Here is a 13,863-nt window from a genome sequence, read left to right as displayed (position 1 = left end):
ATCATAAAATATGATTTTTATAAAAAGTTATACTTCAACCAAACCAGTCCGTTTTCATTCTTAAATTGTCATGTACAAATATGACGCTGTTCATAATGATTGTGTCTTTGCAATGCAAGCACTATAACAACTTACAAGCTATATAAATACATATATTTGTTACTATAGCAAACCAGGCAAACCAATAAAAATGACCAAAAATGACCCATATATTTATGTAGAGACAAAAATGCCTGTGTGGTGAACTCCTCGTTTTTAAATGTTATTTAACATTGTCATAATATATTCATCTAAATGGTAAAAGGTTTAGATAATAAAATGACAGTGCTTTCTCAACAAACAAACAAAATATCACTCAACTCTAGTTTATGTTTAAATGTTCATTCTCTCTATCCAGAGGCAGAAGAACCCTAATTAATACTATTTAAAATAATATATTTTGACTGATTTACGTCAATAGTTTTGAAATAATTTGCTTCACCGGCCAATCTGTTGTGAACATTATCATTTAACTCCCCCTCGTGGTCTTTGGAAACCATTACCATTACTTTGTAATTACAAACCAGTAGTGATGTTGAAAATTAAATTGAACAAATAGATTAACATTTATTTGAGAGGAATGATTAATTTATTGATTTGTATTATTTTCTTTGATAATGCATGTCCTATAATCCTTTGCTCTGACAGATGAGGAACACATCGTTGAATTACATAGTATATTTCTCAACGTTGTTCCAAATTATACCTTCATACTACAGTCTGCATGAATCTATATTGTGTGGCAAGCTCTTATTTGTAAATATTTGCACATTTTCTGTGCATTCATTAAATTGTCTTAAAGGAAATCAGCAGTATTGCTCGTGTTCATCCCACTACACGTCACGGTTGTCGTAGCTGGTGAAATGAGACACCGCGCTCGCGCTTCTTCCTGGTGTGTGTTCATGATGGGGGAGTGTGTGGGGAAGTAGCAGCATCTTCTGGGAACTTTGATTGCGCACTGCGAGCTCAAGGTAAGATATCAAGTGAACTGTACCCTCTAGGTTAAACGAAGAAAATATCCGACTTAAATGAGTTACAAACTGCCAAATTTATTAGAGTTGATTTGACAACTGTTTTCCCGGGGACTCTCAAGCAGAAGAGAACTGGAGTGAAATAATGACTGAATGGGCGGCGCGAGTTTATATGACCGGTGCATGATGAATGTTACAGTTTTGGACTTTTTAATAAGTTAAAGTAAGTTTTTTTTTTTTAAATTAGTCTTCGATTAGTTAAGAGTCAATTTAAATATTATTCAATAATTTTTTGCAACACTTTATTTTACAGTATCCTTGTTACACGTACGTACTCTAGTAACAGTAAATTATGCATAGTTAAAAGCAACTAACTGCAAACCAAACCCTAACCTCAAAGTAAGTACGTGTTGTCAATTAATATAAGCCAGTAATTATTTGTGCAATTACAACAAGAACACTGAAATATTTATCAAATGCTTTTACTTTATTTTACAGTTTCCTTATTACACGTGTTACATGGGTACTTACTCTAGTAGTAACAGTAAATTATGCATAATTGGACTATAAGCAACTAACCATAAACCAAACACTAACTCTAAAGTACGTGTTGTCAGTTAATATTATCCAGTACTTATTTTTTGCAGTAACAACAAGAACACTGAAATATTTGTTAATTGCTTTTTGGTAACACTTTATTTTTCCATGTCCTTGTTACACGTTACATATACTTACTAAAGTAGTAACAGTAAATTATCCATATTTATAAGCAACTAACCATAAACCAAACCCCAATTCTATAGTAAGAACATAATATTAATTAATATTATCAAGCCTATATATTTGTGCAATTACAACAAGGACACTGAAATATTTATTAAATGCTTTTGATAACACTTTAATTTACAGTGTCCTTGTTACACATGTTACATGTCTACTTCTTAAAGTAGTAACGGTACATAATGCGTAATTACAATAAACCAAACCTTAACCCTAACCACATAGTATGTATGTGTTGTTAATTAATATTACTTGGTATTTATTTTTGCAATTACACTGTAATAAGGTCACCAAATATAGGATATATAGATATAGATATATAGATATAATATCATAAAATGTAAATTTGAGTGATGGTATTAAATTACAATACCAAGGTATTTAGATATATTCCATGGTACTGACTGAATTATTTGTAAATTATATTTGCATGTCTTTGAAGAATACCCAAAAACATATGGTACCATCATGTCCAAAAAACGTATTGTTACTTTAGTATCAAAAACAAATAATGGAGTACATACTGTTGTTCATTGTTTGGTTTTTGTTCAGTGATTCAGTTCAGTGCCCACAGGAGATGCTTTAAGATTTCTCAGCTGGAAAGAAAAACAACCGGAGTGGAGAAATGGCAGGTGACAAAACTACATCTGAGGACGTTCACTCTTCCAGAGTCATCAGGCTGGTTTTCGTGGCACTGCTGCTTGACTTGCTGGGTTTCACATTAATACTTCCACTGCTCCCTTCCATCTTGGACCACTACAGTCAAACTGGGGTGAGATCATCATTTGGATATATTGTTGTTATAAAATCTCAAAAAGGTGTTTGGCTGGCTCTCTATTAAAAAAGAAATGCTGCTGTAATTTGACCTAGATTAGTCATGCATGTAACTGTAGACTGTGTGACAGTGCATAATGCATTCCAGTCAGGACATGTTTCCCCTTCTTATAACTTTTGAAGATACAGAGCATTTCCAGTACAAAAGTCAGCGATGAGATAGGTGATTGCATACTGAATGAATGAACTTTATAATATGAAATAGTTTAGTCTGTGGAAAGCCTCCAAGCTCAGAGCTGTTCTTTCTTATTAAATGACGATGACAATGGCTTCATTCACGATTTCATGTAGCACGCTCACATTGAACTTTTCCAATGAATGTGTTGTGTAAAATGTTTTACTTAGTTACATTTTTCCAAAATGGATGGGGAAAAGCAGCCGTTGTTATAGGAACATAAAATGTGAACTGAATTTTGTATTTTGTTCCTTGTTTTCTAGTACAAATTCACTTGAGAAGCAAAATGACTTGTTATCTGAAAAATTAGGTGATATGTTTTAAAAAATTAGATGAAAAATATCTGTCAGTGGGGTAGGAATGAGTGGGGTAAAATGCACTTATTTTGAATGGGGAAAAAAACATTTCTTACCATACTGACAGATTTCTTTCCTGTTTTAAGCACAAATCCACTTAATTTTGAAAAATGTTTAAGAAAACAAGACTTAATATCATATGGTAAGTCATTTTCCTGCTCAAGTAAATGCGTCTTGATATAAGATTCAGTAACAGTTGCAATGTGTAAACTGTTTTTCGCATATGTTTTTGATGTTGTAATCTCTGCATCACTTTTTCCTGTGTTTTCTGCAGGACGGTGTTTATCAGTCATTGCAGAGCGTAGTGGACTGGTTCAGAGGGGCAGTTGGAGTTCCTATGGACACAAAATATAACAGTGTTCTTTTTGGAGGTAACGTCAATAGCCTACTCTGGCTGATGATGAGGGTTTCTTTAAATGCAGCACATAATTCGAACTGACCTTTTGAATTCGGTACATGTACATTGATTATCTTCTTCTTTGGTGTCTTAGGTCTGATAGGCTCTCTCTACTCTTTACTACAATTTCTGTCATCACCCATTATTGGGGCTCTTTCAGATGATTATGGAAGAAAACCAATGCTCCTGTTAACAACTGTAAGTATAGACCATATTGACAAATTTAGATCATAGGGCAGGGAAGTCTGGAAGTGGCCCCTGAGATTTCAAGTTAATATTTCCATAATTTAACAACACATTCACATGTTCACGGTTCTCGTGTTGGTTAATCATCACATGACCTGCAGATAAACAAAAAAAATATATATATATTTTTTTAATGATGTGCTTTTTATCAACTCCCAGGGTTGAATTGATAAAATTAATAAAATAAATGAATTCTGATTTTAGAAACTCAGATATAGGGTATTAATTGAGAGAGATTGAAATGCTAACATATTAACTTTAATGTACGTCAATGAAGGCCTTTTGTAGATCTAAGTAACATTCTCCTTGTTTTTCAGGTAGGTCTCATGGCATCCTACATTCTGTGGGCTTTCTCTCGCAGTTTTACTGTGTTTCTGATGTCTCGAGTGGTGGGAGGCATTTGTAAAGGAAATGTCAGCCTGTGCACTGCTGTTGTGGCGGACCTGCCTTGCCCTAAAGCAAGAAACAAGGGAATGGTGAGTTACGGTCATTAACATCATTAATTGATGCTTTCAGGACAGATTTGACATTTTTAACCTTATAACTTTTAAATGACTTTGACTTTTCAAATTTGTTGAGTTTGTTTTCTTCTGTTGTCAGGCAATGATTGGTGTTGCCTTCTCCTTGGGGTTCACATTGGGTCCATTAATGGGAGCATACTTTGCTCTGAGACTCAAAGACGCTGAGGTGTTTTATCAAGGCCCTGCCATGCTGGCTGTCCTTTTTTCTTTAGCAGACCTTCTTTTTATTTTCTTCATGCTGCCAGAGACTTTACAAAAGGTCAGCAATGTGACAATATGCAACAACCAGAGGCTACCTTTTAATAATTAGCTATAATTTAGTGACTAAAATAATGCTTGGGATATGTAATCTGCCATTTCAGGTACATTGTGATAATATAATGTACAATATGTAATTCTCAGTGAACTCATTATATGCCTGGTTTCACAGACAGGGCTTAGATTATGTCAGGATTAGGCCTTAGTTCAATTAGTACAATTAAGCAGCTTTTTCAAACATGCCTTAGAAAAACATATTACAGGTGTGCATCTTGAGACAAAACAATGGCACTGACATATTTTAAGATATGCAAGTTACTTTCAGCTAAAACATTCCAATAATTCATTTTAGTCTGGGACTAGGCTTAAGCATTTGTCTGTGAAACCAGGGGATGGTAACATTTAAAGTTGTCATGAAATGGAAATTATTGATCATATTGCAAACTATTCATAGATGCATGTTTGCATGTAACTTTCTTGAAATATTTAACCTAATTTGTTTCAATATATAAGCAACTTTATTCTAGTTTTAAAATAATTTTTTCTTGGAAAGAAGGACTATTTTCTATTAACATATTGCATGTGTTTGACTTTAATTCATTAGCCGCAGTGCAGTGTGACGCTTCACGTCTGATGTTTGACCCACTTAACAAAGTGCGGTAAACGATAAAACAATTGCGCTACAAACTAGCGTGCTTATTAGTACGCTTGCATTCAGATCTGCCTCCATCCAATCAACAACTGATGGACAGAACCGAATCCCAACCATACATTTTAATCGGCTTCACTCAGATGTACGTCACTTTACGGAAGAAAAGATCTGGTGCTACTTCCATTACATCGCAACTTTAATCACTTTCTGAATAGACTTTAACTGCGTTTTAATTGTTTATAGCATTGTCTTGAATTCTAAATGTAATGCATGCTTTTCATGACTCAGATGGCATCAGAATCTTCTGGTATTCAACAATCTGGAGATTTTCTTCACCCTGTTGCACTTTTTAAATTCACTGCCGTCACAAGAACAGAGAATCCACCATCTGAACAAAGTGAGAGCATAAAGTTTCACCCAACCGAGATGTCTTGAACTACCAGGATGAATAACGAATTAGTCACATTAATTTTTTGTGATGACTTTTCTTCACAATAGAAATGCAAAATCTTAAGGTGCTTGGATTGGTTTACTTCACATACCTATATATCTTCTCTGGGTTGGAATTCACCTTGAGTTTTCTGACACATCAGCGCTTCCAGTTTTCCAGGTAAGGCCTGAATCTATAGCTAACACAACATTGTTGAATGTCACAACTTCTACAAAACGGCTACAAAAGCTGTGGTTAGTGCTGCTACTGCATTCAAAAAAAAAGTCTAACATTATAAAGCATGCCATTGTCTTCAACAGATAAACCGTCCGTTGCAAATCGAACTAATCGATTTTGTTAGTGTTCAGGGATCAACTTAAACCATGAGATGTGACCCAGGAAGTTGAGAAAAATAGCCTGTGGTTTATTTGTATGTAGGACATTAGGAACCAGGAAATTTTGGAGAATTTATTACACATCATAAACAACCAGAATGGGGGAAGTGACTGAGCAAAGGTCGAAGAAAAGTGTAGAAGCCCCTAGAATAATATATGATTTCAATTTACCAATGTACAGTCTGAGATATGTTTTGCTTAATCAGAACCGTGACATTCATTTATCATTGAGCAGATGAACTCTATGGTTTTGCCTGAGGTTTTTTAAAGTCAAACACGGCCTTCTGTTGTAGCATGCAGCAGGGGAAGATGTTCTTTTTCATCGGCATTACCATGGCAGTGATCCAGGGCGGATATGCCCGCAGGATCAAACCAGGTCATCAGATCCAGACTGTTCGCGTGGTAAACTCTTTCATGCATTACTGGATCACAAGTCAATTCAAATTTTCTTGCAGTTTTCTTTGAACTTTATTGATTAACTACTCTAAGGCCTGCACATTCTGACTACATATTTGTTTACATGTTTGTGTATTTCAGGCAATTATATCACTTGTACCAGCCTTCTTGCTCATTGGAATAGCATGGAATTTGACTCTACTTTATTCAGGGTTATTTTTGTACTCTTTTGGTAAGCAATTGTGCATCTTAATACTATCAGTATACAAATACATTATTATCATTCAAATGAAAATATACTTTTTTTTTGCATTAGTATTTCAGTTTGTTATAATTCATGTATTTATTCTTGCAGCTGCTGCTATTGTTGTTCCATGCCTTTCAACACAAGTGTCTGAACATGGTGGGTTTTTGTTGTTGAGTGCCTTAAGATTTTATCCATTCTGTTGCCTAAAAAAGCCTAAATTCAATCTGTTCATCATATAAAGCGATTGTGTCTCTTCGAGAAATTTGAACTTAACCTCTCAATTCATATAAATTAGTTTTACGATCTCTTTATGAACTTTTTTAAGTGTCAAAATGGTAGTTACAGAGAGGGACAGAAAGCTCTCATATTTCATCAAAAAGATCATCATTTATTTTCTGAAGATGAACAAAAGTCTTACGACTTCGGAACGACATCAGGGTAATTAATTATAGAATTTACATTTTTCTGTGAACTCTCACTTAAAAATAAAATTTTTGTTTTTTTCTTCTGTAGTATAAAAAAGAAGATTTTTCTTATTTTTAGAAATGGTGGTGACCAAACAGTTTTGGTTACCATTGACTTCCATTGTATCAATAAAACACGAGACATTTCTCAAAATATCTTCTTTTATGTTCCACAGAAAAGAAAATGTCACTCAGGTTTAGAACAACATGAGGATGAGGAAACAATGACTTTTTTTTTCTTTCTTGAACTGTCCCTTTAATAATTATGGTAATGATCTATCACACTTCTGTTAGTTTGAATGTGTGATGGTGTTAATGATGTCTGTATTGATGTCTTAGGCTCAGCCAGTCAGAAGGGAACAGTAATGGGAATCCTTCGGAGTCTTGGAGCTTTAGCTCGAGCACTAGGCCCTATTGTGACTTCTACAGGTAAACAAATAAAATAAAAAGAAGATTAAATGTCTTTTTTTCATATGTACACTGAGTGATTACATGAACAACCCTAACCATAACTTAGAATTGCAATGAAATGTCCCTTTCAATTACTGTGTATAATTTATATCAGTCTGTATCTTTGTTTTTGTTTTTTGCAGTTCTCAGCAAATCATAACATAATTATTATTTTTATTTTTCAGTGTACTGGTTGGCTGGAGCAGAATTATGTTTTATAATCAGTTCGGTGTTCTTTATAGTCCCTCTGATTTTACTGAACCAGCTGAAGAGACAGAAGGAGGCGTGAGATCAAGACTTTGAGGATTCATTATTGTGTCGTCAGGGGGTCAGACCTCTTGTTCCTTGTAGAAAGCCTTAAAGCCCACTAAAGAAAGTTCCTCTTATAGTGTTTGTTTACAATAAAAAAACATACAATGTACCTGTAACGGTTATGAAAATGTTTACTTTTCTTTTGCAAAAAATAACATACTGTAAATAGTAAAACAATAATTCATGAATGTATTTTTTTTTACAACCCAACACAGAGGACAATATGGATGTTAATGCCTGTTAGTGCCACCGTTTTATAAGAATGACAATTTTATAAATATTTCACAGTTGCTTATATCAAAATGTGTATTTCTGAATGTAATTCATACAAAAACAATAAAGATGATTGTCTATTACTTATTTTAAATTGATCTTAATTTTTGTATTATTTTGCATAGCATATATCATGAAGTTTGTTTTTTTCTTAGGTTTAATTTGGATGCCGAGAAACAATGCAGAACAAAATAGTTCTTGCAACAAATAAGGTTTGTCAAGATGAGAAATCTGAAAATATTGTTTGAAAAACATGTTTTAAAAGCATGCATCAGGTATGTTTAAATGTACATTGTATATTTATGTTGATTTTATGTAATTAAAAAAGACATTTGCACCATTTTTTAAGAAAGTTAAGACTGAATGTGTCAAAATGGTGTAATGAATGGGAAATATTAAATATTTTATCCACCTAGATGGCATTGTTAGGGGGTTAACAGTATAGGACCCAGAACCAGATATGATGAAAGAAGACCAGGAGTCGTGTGGTTCAATCAAATAGATATACATGGATGACGTGCAACCATGACTACAACGGTAGCCTGCACTAATCGGTTATTGGGGAAGTTAACAGATAATATTGAATGGGCACGAATGCAATTTAAGCCCTCTAAATCAAGGAGCATCTCAATAATTAAAGGCAAGGTAGTAGATAAAACAGTCTTCATTAATGGTGAGGCAATACCAACAGTTTCTCAGAAGCCAGTGAAGAGTCTAGGGAGATGGTACGATGGGGATCTAAAGGACACAGTTCGAGTGGGAAAAGTTAGACGATAAGCAGTGGAAGGGTTGAAGAGCATAAACAGCTGTGCTCTACCAGGCAAACTGAAACTCTGGTGCTTTCAGTTTGGTCTACTGCCAAGGTTGTGTACGAGGTTTCTTTGACAACAGTGGATAAGCTGGAAGCGTTAATAAGTTCATACATCAGGAAATGGTTGGGAGTTCCACGCTGCCTCATCAGAGTGGGACTTTATAGTAAAGGAGTATTGCAGCTGCCAGTCTCTGCTTTAACCGAGGAGTTTAATTGTGTCAAGGTCAGACTGGAAATGACTTTAGCAGAGTCACGCGACAAATGTGTAAGGGAGGCAGCCCCTGTGGTAAAAACTGGTAGAAAGTGGTCAGCAAAGAAATCTGTAGTAGAGGCAAAGGCTGACCTTCAAATTGGGGATATCGTGGGACAGGTACAGCATGGAAGAGGGGGTTTTTGGCTCAGTTTAGCTCCTCCTAAATGGCACAAGGCAGGCCCAGCTCAAAGGAGGAAGCTGGTAGTCAACAAGGTGTGAAAGCAGGAGGAGAGGATGAGATGTATAAAGGCCATTTCCCAGGCCAAGCAGGGAGAGTGGATGAGATGGGAGAGTGTGGAACAACGCAAGATGGGCTGGCAAGACCTTTGGTCAATGGAAGAGAGTAGGATCAGTTTCCTTATTAGGTCAACATATGATTGTGATGAGGGGGGCGTGGTTTTGCGGAGTTTGCAGTGGGAGAGTGAGGACGGAGCCGAGCGGTAAGTAAGTGGATCAAGTGCAAAATGACGAACACCTGTGTCTAATTGCAGTAATTGGCGTGGGGAGACCGCATATAAACCGGATGATGCAGGAGAGCGAGAGAGAGAAGGACTGGGGACTCGTACCAAACACTCGCGACCTGCTGGCTGACAATCGGGCTGAGGATCACATTGGAAAGAGTTTATGAATGGACTGAGTCACATTGGAAAGAGTTTATGAATGGACTGAGTTACACATCGGGAAGAGTGGATTAAGAGCTGTGTCAGCAGGAAGGAGTATTTATGGACTGTGCTGTAGACAAGTCTACGGTGAACGCGCATGTGGCGCACCTTTTCTTTATTTTTGTGTTCTTTTAATAAAGTGTACGAGTCCCCGTTACGCCGACCCTTGTCTTCTTTCATCCCTCATATTGAACCTTCATTACACTGGTGCCGAAACCCGGGATGAAAGAAGACAAGGGTCGGCGTAACGGGGACTCGTACACTTTATTAAAAGAACACAAAAATAAAGAAAAGGTGCGCCACATGCGCGTTCACCGTAGACTTGTCTACAGCACAGTCCATAAATACTCCTTCCTGCTGACACAGCTCTTAATCCACTCTTCCCGATGTGTAACTCAGTCCATTCATAAACTCTTTCCAATGTGACTCAGTCCATTCATAAACTCTTTCCAATGTGATCCTCAGCCCGATTGTCAGCCAGCAGGTCGCGAGTGTTTGGTACGAGTCCCCAGTCCTTCTCTCTCTCGCTCTCCTGCATCATCCGGTTTATATGCGGTCTCCCCACGCCAATTACTGCAATTAGACACAGGTGTTCGTCATTTTGCACTTGACCCACTTACTTACCGCTCGGCTCCGTCCTCACTCTCCCACTGCAAACTCCGCAAAACCACGCCCCCCTCATCACAATGATGTTCTCCCATCAACGCAGAACCTAAACCTCTGGGTAGGAAAGGATCCCTCTTGTCCTTTGTGTTCATCACCTGCCACATTAAGGCACATTTTGACAGGATGTAAGGTGGCTCTTAGCCAGGGTCGGTTTACTTGGCGCCATGACCAAGTATTGCGATGTTTGGCTTTAGCATTGGAGGGCAAGCGTAGTATGACCAATAAGTTGCCGCCTGTTCTAGCAAAACATTACACGCAGAAGACAATATTCCTCCGCCCAGGCGAGCAACCACCAAGAAAAGGTCCTAACACCAATTCTCGCCCAGGACAACTGGAAGCTGCTAGGGACTGGAAGATGCTGGCTGATCTTGATCAATGGCTTATTTTTCCACCTGAGATGGCCACCACTAACCTACGACCAGATATTGTTTTGTGGTCTGGATCAGCACGTATTGTTCAACTGATAGAGTTAACAGTGCCATAGGAGGATGCGGTAGATGAGGCATATGAGAGGAATAAACTGCGGTATGCTCATCTGGCCACTGAAGCAGAACAGCGAGGATGGAGAGTCCAGGTTTATCCAGTGGAAGTGGGTTGTCGAGGTTTTGCAACCCGGTTCCTCAGACACGTCGGATTCAGTGGAAAAGAGTTGCGGCGCACAGTAAAGAACTTATCTGAAGCAGCAGAAAGGAGCAGCAACTGGCTGTGGTTGAGACGGAAAGATTCTAGCTGGCTCTGTACAGGCCGCCATGCTACGGTTTCTTGAAAACTTGAAGAGTCTGTTGGTTTATTTGTATAGGTTGTATAGTATTTACAGTCATTACGTTCCTGTGTATATTGCGTGAATGACGGGTGGTTGGGCAGATATTGTGTTTTGTGGTAGGTGGTATGCCATACGGAACCGTTGCCACTGAAACTGCATATTAACGCACCAGTGGGGCTCGACAGCCTTAGTCAAACGGGTTGGCGCGTATGGTTGGGTTGCGGAGAGATTGTGAGATTGTGGTTAGGTCTCAGCAGCAAGAGGGAAGTAGAGGTCAGTAAGCTGGGCTGAGTTGAGTAGGGGACGGAGGGGGGTGACTCTGGGACGCCAGAGTCACTGTTGAGCCCTCTTGAGGTGTCGTGGGCTAGTCGACGAAACACTGAGGACGGAAGGTGCCCACTTGAAGACCCTAGAGATGTCCCCTACTCAGCTCAATCCAGACGGTTGTCATGGGGGGACCGCACTGTGGTTGCAACCGTTGTGTTTGCTGACGCGTTTTAACACTAGACAGAAGGAGATTTACATCACCATATGGAAAGAAGCGTAAATGGATGTAGAAGCATAGGTTACTGTAAAGCTATGTCTTGGTGCTTATCTTGGCGAAAGCCGAGTACAAATCAGCATGAAGTTTTAACATCTACTCTCGTGTAATGGAAATCATACATATAGATAAATAGGAGGGTAAGTTATTAATAAAGATATCTGTCATCAGTATCCGAGATTTAATCCGGATGTGACCCTGGAGGTCGTAGAAAGGCATCTCGGGGTCTGCTGTGGCATCTCAGGAGACCTGCACAGAGCATACAATGCACACACAAAAGCACAAGGGAATAGCAGTTCCTCCAAGGTTGAAGAGGGCCTGAGCTCACCATTATCAGGACGGACTACCCAAAACATACTGATAAAACATTCCCTCCTCAGAAAGAAATACAGATAATGTTCACTCTATTCACTAATGAAATACACATAAAGAAGGAACAATTCTGTGAATCGGGTCACGTAAGTCACGTAGTGAATGACCCCTGTACCCTTAACTTGGTCAGCAGAAAACAGACATAGATTCATCTGATGAGGGTCTTCTTCAGACTTAACCTCTTCTATTATCTTATTAACTGTTTTCCCCAATACAAAGAGCCGGTTCTCAGGATCCTCATTCAGGGCCATAAAGATTAGTCACAGACATTAGAAATGCACTTAGAAAGAAACTGGTAAAAATGCTGATAACAATATATGTGAATCACTCACAGAATATAGAAATGATTCTATAAATATGCTTATACTTGATAAGTAATTTTTATAGGAATAATGTAAGCACTCAAAAGGATATATAGATATATTGAAGAGACAAGGGATTCTGGCCCCAACCCTTCAGCATGTAAATGTACATATAGAAATAAATATTTCATTTTAATATATCACATGAAAATAGATTTTATTAGTTATCTCTGTACACCTCTGTTTTCTAAATAATCTTTGACAAATTATGTAAAAATTGTTACAAACCATGCTATTACACTAAACTAGATAATAACATGTTATTCCAAATAAATTTTCCTGCATATAATTATATTTTTATGAAAAATATTGGTTACGCCAATTGACAAAAAACAGTTACACCACCTGACCATGTTGCTTCTAGAGTCAAAGGCCATTGTTTGTTGAAGAAATTGTGACTGAAACATTTGAGCTTCCGCAAGAACCAATGAGGTTCATTATCGTGTTACGCAGCACATTTAAGCTTCAGCAAGAACCAATGAGGACTGGGCCAGGATAAGCCAGTCGTCAAGATAGTTGAGGATACAAACACCACGCTCGCACATGGGTGCAATGGCCGCCTCCGTGACGTTTGTAAAGACATGGGGCGACAGGGACAGCCTGAAGGGTAAGACTTTGTACTGATATGCTCACCCCTCAAATGCAAAGCGAAGAAATGGTCTGTGTCGAGAGAGAATCAAGACATATCGGTGTCCCTCATATCCAGCAGGTTGAGCCAAAAGTGGCGTTCCTGGACCACCAAGGGAGACATCGCCTGACCGCATAGATATAAACATTAGATGTCGCCTTGGGGTTCTAAGCATGCGTCAAAACCGCCGGGTCTTGTCATAGGAAGTAGCTAGGTAACGCTGAATTCAGGGATGATGCCGGACTTTTGTGCTACGTATGGATGTTCACACGAACGAAATCTAAAAACCAGACAGCAAGGGATTACATTTCACAAGATTGTGAAATTTTGTAAATTTTGTAAATTTATAAAAACTGGACTCTATAATAAATACATGTCTGACCGTTGGAACGAACCAAGACTAGAAAATCGCATTCATGACGATTTATGGTGATTTTATTTCCGTTAGACCTTTTTCTACATTGACGCTGATGAGGGGCTCCCCTGTTTCAAGATGGCGGCTCTATTGACGCATTCGTTCCAATGAACTAACGTGTGGTTTATTTCGTCAGCGGGAGGGCCCTGGGCCTGGTGGACCTGCAGGTACGCCATGGCATGGAGGGCGGAAGC

General features: G+C 38.1%; 1 protein-coding gene across 2 annotated transcripts; it reads left to right on the top strand.

The window, feature by feature from the left end:
- Positions 1-896: 896 nt before the first annotated feature.
- LOC143739339 (major facilitator superfamily domain-containing protein 10-like) lies at positions 897-8,290 on the top strand. 2 transcript variants are annotated; one of them, XM_077231752.1, is made up of 13 exons: positions 897-1,010; positions 2,343-2,562; positions 3,430-3,526; positions 3,647-3,750; positions 4,116-4,274; positions 4,399-4,578; positions 5,518-5,626; positions 5,728-5,839; positions 6,348-6,456; positions 6,592-6,682; positions 6,806-6,853; positions 7,501-7,590; positions 7,797-8,290. In XM_077231752.1, exons 2-13 carry the CDS (start codon positions 2,416-2,418, stop codon positions 7,898-7,900), a joined length of 1,350 nt encoding a protein of 449 aa, XP_077087867.1. In that variant the 5' UTR covers positions 897-1,010; positions 2,343-2,415; the 3' UTR covers positions 7,901-8,290. The 2 variants fall into 2 exon arrangements, with proteins under 2 accessions (XP_077087867.1, XP_077087868.1); XM_077231753.1 differs by having other exon boundaries at positions 909-1,010; positions 2,365-2,562.
- Positions 8,291-13,863: the final 5,573 nt, after the last annotated feature.

The sequence above is a fragment of the Siphateles boraxobius genome, unplaced genomic scaffold (assembly GCF_051911475.1).
Source record: "Siphateles boraxobius isolate OS27281-9 unplaced genomic scaffold, OSU_SipBor_1 16, whole genome shotgun sequence".
Lineage (NCBI taxonomy): Eukaryota > Metazoa > Chordata > Actinopteri > Cypriniformes > Leuciscidae > Siphateles > Siphateles boraxobius.
The sequence above is the reverse complement of the archived record's forward strand: the minus strand, read 5'-3'. Positions and strand labels throughout refer to the sequence as shown.

Coding starts and splice junctions, on each gene's coding strand:
- LOC143739339 (XM_077231752.1), top strand. CDS start 2,416: ATGGCAGGTGACAAAACTACATCTGAGGACGTTCACTCTTCCAGAGTC. Junction 3,527..3,646: donor TAACAGTGTTCTTTTTGGAG/GTAACGTCAATA, acceptor TTGGTGTCTTAG/GTCTGATAGGCTCTCTCTAC. Junction 7,591..7,796: donor CCCTATTGTGACTTCTACAG/GTAAACAAATAA, acceptor TTTATTTTTCAG/TGTACTGGTTGGCTGGAGCA.